The sequence below is a fragment of the Papilio xuthus genome, unplaced genomic scaffold (genome assembly GCF_000836235.2).
Source record: "Papilio xuthus unplaced genomic scaffold, Pxut_1.1 DF828780.1, whole genome shotgun sequence".
In the NCBI taxonomy this organism is placed as follows: domain Eukaryota; kingdom Metazoa; phylum Arthropoda; class Insecta; order Lepidoptera; family Papilionidae; genus Papilio; species Papilio xuthus.
In genome coordinates, this window is record NW_013529869.1 from 396,783 (window position 1) to 402,246 (window position 5,464).

General features: G+C 33.5%; 1 protein-coding gene across 1 annotated transcript in view; it reads left to right on the forward strand.

Moving 5' to 3' along the window:
- Smg6 (Smg6 nonsense mediated mRNA decay factor) overlaps nucleotides 1–5,464 on the forward strand; it is an 18,985-nt gene continuing 13,521 nt past the window's right edge. Inside the window, exons 1-9 of the mRNA XM_013326496.1 lie at nucleotides 1–1,272; nucleotides 1,749–1,879; nucleotides 2,185–2,345; nucleotides 2,586–2,855; nucleotides 2,927–3,041; nucleotides 3,365–3,642; nucleotides 4,191–4,319; nucleotides 4,483–4,592; nucleotides 5,410–5,456. Of these exons, the coding sequence (XP_013181950.1) occupies nucleotides 201–1,272; nucleotides 1,749–1,879; nucleotides 2,185–2,345; nucleotides 2,586–2,855; nucleotides 2,927–3,041; nucleotides 3,365–3,642; nucleotides 4,191–4,319; nucleotides 4,483–4,592; nucleotides 5,410–5,456 (2,313 nt within the window). The 5' untranslated portion in view covers nucleotides 1–200. The remainder of the gene's footprint in view (nucleotides 1,273–1,748; nucleotides 1,880–2,184; nucleotides 2,346–2,585; nucleotides 2,856–2,926; nucleotides 3,042–3,364; nucleotides 3,643–4,190; nucleotides 4,320–4,482; nucleotides 4,593–5,409; nucleotides 5,457–5,464) is intronic.

Sequence of the window (5,464 nt, forward strand, 5' to 3'; positions counted from 1 at the left end):
TTAACAATATACATTAACCAAAGTTTTGATATAATTGCTTTTTTGTTCAACTAATAATTGCAACATAACCTTTATACTGTCAATAGTCAAATTATAAGTTTTTTTTTAAAGTAAAACATTAACTAATTAAATGTAGTCCGACCCTTTTAAATTAAATAGCATGCGTTTATTTTAAATAACGTAAATTACACAATACTACTATGGATGATGACTGTAAAGATTACAGGAAAAGCAAACCACAACAAAAAATTTACAAACCTGGCAGTGGGCCTTTGAGACGATCAAGGCATGGCTTGGACTGCAAAATGGAATCTTACGAAATAGATAATACTTACAAGGGAAAAGAACCGAACCGTTATGGATCCCAAAATTCCGTTAATGGCGATGAATTAAGATGTAGACCGCAATCATCTAATCCTCGAAATAAAAAACCTGAACAGCAATTGTATGTGCCAAGATCCGCCGACTCATTTGGAGATGCTGATAGACATTCCAAGGGTTCCTTACGGTGTGATAATTCTAGTCAGTACAATAACAGAAGAATGTCAAACAATCAAGAAAACAAGATAGCTTCATGTAATGCTTCTGTACCATTTAAGGCTGCTCTGGGTAGGGATAAGTCTGTTACAGATTACTATCATAATGATAGAACCAGTAATGATATTAATTCCAACAAACAGAGTAGGCATGGCTCTGAATCTAGATCATCTTCACCTGCTCACCATTTACAAGATCAAAATGCTGTAGATAGAAATCGTGATAGCAGGAGTATGGAAACATGGGCAGGTAGACACAAATCTGGTTCTGGTGGAAAACCACCCTCAGGTCGCAGAAATTCTGCTGGTTATCCAACAGACTTGCATAGGCCTAAGCATATCAATTTGGATAATATTCCACCGAGATTTAGAAAGAAATTTTTGGAACAAGCTGGTCACCAAAATTATGAAAGCGGAGACCAACTACACAGAGATGGACATTCATCTTCAGTTCAATCCATAAACAACCCAAATCAGTTTCATACAACAAATGCAAATTGGTCCCAAACTTTACCATCAAGAGGTAGGGGTCGTTTAAGGGACAATGAGCATTTTGATAGGGAAAAATTCCTCAACTCATATTTGAAAAATCATGATGTACATAATTCAAGAAGATCTACACCCAGCAGTTCTTACATGAATTTATATGAACCAAATGTAGTTGATAATAGTAATATTATTGCAAAATCAGATGAAGTAATTAGCAAGCAAGATCAGCATGAATCTTATGATAGTGGTGAGTTTTTAATGTTCTTTATTTCAGACCAGTATAGTAAAAATATTATTGTTACCCTAGAGATATTAAAAATAATATAAATGGTTACATTTAAGGTTGTTAAAAAACTACTACATTTAGGCCAGTTTATGTAAAACGTTAGACTTATGTGTAAAGACTATGAATAGACTTAAAATGATTAGGATGTTTCCTAACCACTCCAACTATAGGATAAATATTTGCAATATTCAAATATTTAATAAATGTTATTTTTGATTGAATAAATTCAATATTAACTGGCTTTTTACCTTTTATTTATTTGATTCCAGTGGAAATTAACAATATTAATTATTAACTACCCACATGGATACTTTTATACTATTACATACTAGGAATTATCACACTAGCTTCAAAAAAGTGTTAATCATTTCAAATAAGCCATGTAATATATTTTTACAATGACAAGAAAAAGTTCATGCTTTCATTTTTTTTTTCAGTAAGTGAAAATGGTGTTAGTAAATCAACCAATGAACAAGATAAATCTGAAGAAGTTGAATCTGGTAATGATAACCAAAATGAAAATGAATCTGTCTTCAAATTAACAAGCCTTACTGATATGTCTAATTTGGTAAGTTCCTCAAATAATTGCTTATGCATATATGGTCACTACCATGCGGTATACCACTGTACAAAACTCTGAATAAAATTGAAAGAAATTCTACCTCGATTTACCAGATAATTACTTACTCTGCTGGTGCAGCAACCCAAAGTGAGTCTTGGCCTCCGACACAATATATCTTGTGCTAAAGTCACCAATAACCAAATATCAGACAATTCCAATAAGATTATCCTGTTAATATAGTCATAAAAATTTCCAAATCTTAGTTGTAAATATTATATGTTACATGTATTTTATATTTCTTGTGTTTGTAGGATTGGTCAGAAGAAGTAGAAAAAAATATAAAACTAGATGATATGTGTGACACATCGACAAGTTTTTCACAAAGTGTCAAAATGTCAGTAACAGAAGATGTGAAATTACCTGAACCCAGAGAGTCTAAACGTAGCGGAAGATCAAGGCGACGAGACAAAAGGTATAATAAATTTACACAATCTAACTAATAAATAGTTGGATGGATGTTTGTTTGAAAGTATCTCCAGAACAGCTGAACGGATTGGGCTGAAATTTCGCATACATGTAGATTATAGTCTGGAAGAACATATAGACTACTAATTATGTTTTTTTTATTTCCACGCGGACAACTAGTATATAAAATATATTAAACAAATTTTATGACATAATATTTCAACATATGATCTAAAATTGTTATCAGGAGCTCTAGCAGAGGTCAAAGGAACACTGAAAAGAAAGAGAGAAATAGAAAGGACAGTAATGTTAGCACTCAAAGTAAACCAGATTGGAACAGACGGGATAGTAATGTGAGCATTCATCATGATGTAGTACCAACAAATCTTAAGCAGAGAGAGAGGGAGAGAAGAGACAGTCATAGAAGTAACCGCTCATCCACTATCGGAAACAGTAGAGATGACCTAGACAAGTGGAGATCTCTACGGTCATACAGTAGAGAACAGAGTACAGAAAGGTATGTTATTGTGATATATTCTGAATGCATATATGTTTTATTTTGTATATTTTATTAAATTTATATTGCAGAAGAATTGTATCCCAATGTAATAGCAGAGATACATCATCTAACCGAGCATTGAGTCCAAGAGATAATGATGGTTTCAGATTACCAAAACCGGTTGCATCAATGTCAACAAGTCAGGTATACTTTGATAATACAGTTTAATTTGCCCATTACTTTAATGAAATCAAATCAAACACTTGTTTTAACTATAACTTATAAATTTTCATGTAGGCATGTAGCATAATTATCACACAACTTATGTCTGTAACCCAGAGGGTCTCAGCCGAGACCACGGACCTCCATTTGGTGTATCGCGCACTTTCCCTTTCGGGAGACCGAACATGACGGGTGTATGTTGCATCACGATGTTTTCCTTTACCGTTAGAACGTTGGACGAAAGCATAATTCTATTATTTTAAAAAGTACATAATTGAACAGTAATTCTAAATTGTTTATTTCAGAAAAATAACGGAAGCTGGTACAGTGGACGGACATCAAGTATAGAGAGAAGAAGGCAGTCTCCGACGCCCAGTACAGTGAGCAAAGAACCTATCAGTGAGGGTCACCAGGGCGGGGGAGGTCGCCGGTCCAAGAAGCGGTCGTCTCGCCGCAGAGGCAGGAACAGTGAGAACATACAGCCCGCAACACATCAACCTCCTGGCTCAACTCCTGCACCAACCAATATTAATTGGCGCGAAGAGATATTGGAGTCAAAGAAACACCATAATATGAATGATAGGTATGTTTTTTAGTGCAAATCATGATTTTTGTTTTAATCTATACTAATATTATAAAGTGGAAGAGTTTGTTTAAATGCGCTAATCTCAGGAACTACTGGTCCGATTTGAAAAATTCTTCTTTTGTTGGATAGTCCATTTATAGAGGAAGGCTTTAAGCTATATAACATTACGCTGCGACCCATTGTTTTTTTTAATTCCGCGTGGACTGAGTCGCGGGCGACACTTAGTTAATAACTTATATATGAATTAGGAAAGGAAAAAAGTAAGGTAATTCTTAAGTCTTTACATTAGAACATACTCAACCAACAAACAATAATTTCAAAGTACTCATACAAAAATGTAAAGTCACATTGCATTATGCATTGTCATTTATCAATTTATGATATAGCTAGCTGACGTTCGCGACTCGGTCTGCACGGAGTTAAAAAAAGACTAAATTAGTAGCCTATATTCTGGATTATGTGCTGGATACACCTTCTATCCATTTATTCGTATTTATAATATTAGTAAGATTCTGATAAACATTCGTTACATTAATTAATTTCAGACCTCATGATCATCAAAGAAACAGGTTGAACAGTGTTATGTCTGACAAATCTGCAACCGACACATCTAGTGGACAGCCGGGCTTAATTATTCTACCACAAAGTTCTATGTCTACATTACAAAAGGATGGGTAAGTAGAATTGCAAACATATTTTTTAAAATAATAAAAAAAATCCTTACAATATTTCTAATTTAATCATTTTAGATCATAGCAAACTTAAATGGTGTTTGTACATATATTTGGCATTGTGCCAAAGCAAACAGTCTCATAATACGTTATATTTTAATTTCAGACGCTCTGGACCTGTTGATAATCAAAAGACTCTGTTTGACCACCATAATCCATCCAAGCCTATTATTGTACAAACTAGTCCATCCAAAGTTGACATCAGAATGGAACATGGTAAGTAAAATTGAAGGAATCTCCAATAAAGTTAAAAAATTTACTTATACTTTTACATCAGGATTACTTTTTAAAATACATGCTTATATCTATCGAAATAATAATCGTCATAATCACTTTGTAATTAGTGTCTTAAACATAAATTAACACAATCCATTTTATGGAACATAATATGTTTAGTGCCACTAATTCAACTTAATAGCTCACGTTAATACGTGAAAATCGTAGTGGGATTGAATGTGTTGAAAAAAAGAAAGAGACACATATGTTGAGAAAAAAAAATATGAACAAAGTTATGGTTAATTTTATAACTAAACTTTCGTTACTAACTACTGACATAATGTTGGTAAAAAACAGAATTCTTACCACGATTAAGGGAAGTAAGCAAACAGTAGTAGTGATAGCAGAATCCGACAAAAGTTTGACTAATACATATGTAACATTTTTTCACACCATCGTACAATAACATCAGTTCGTGACCATGGCATATCCAACTGTACTAAAATATCCGGGTTTTAACCCTTAGTAGCCTGATTTACATACGAAAGTGATTTATTTTTAATATTATTGTGTTTGCTTCATAAAATAAAACAATAATGAAATTTGTTTTTTTTTTAATTTCGTTGGAAAGAATATTATACAACAGTAAAATAGGTACAGCCAACCTATAAAAAAAGTAATAGTAATGTGAACATTCGGTTTAAAAGATTGGTATCAAAATTGAAACTCTAGGCTACTAAGGGTTAAACAGCTTTATGCCGATAAGAATCCCGTTTTTTGGGAAAATGATGTATTTAGCTATGTTTACATTGTATAGGCATGAGGGATTCGATGTGTCGCGGCGGGCTGGGGGCGGGGCACGAGGCGGGCGG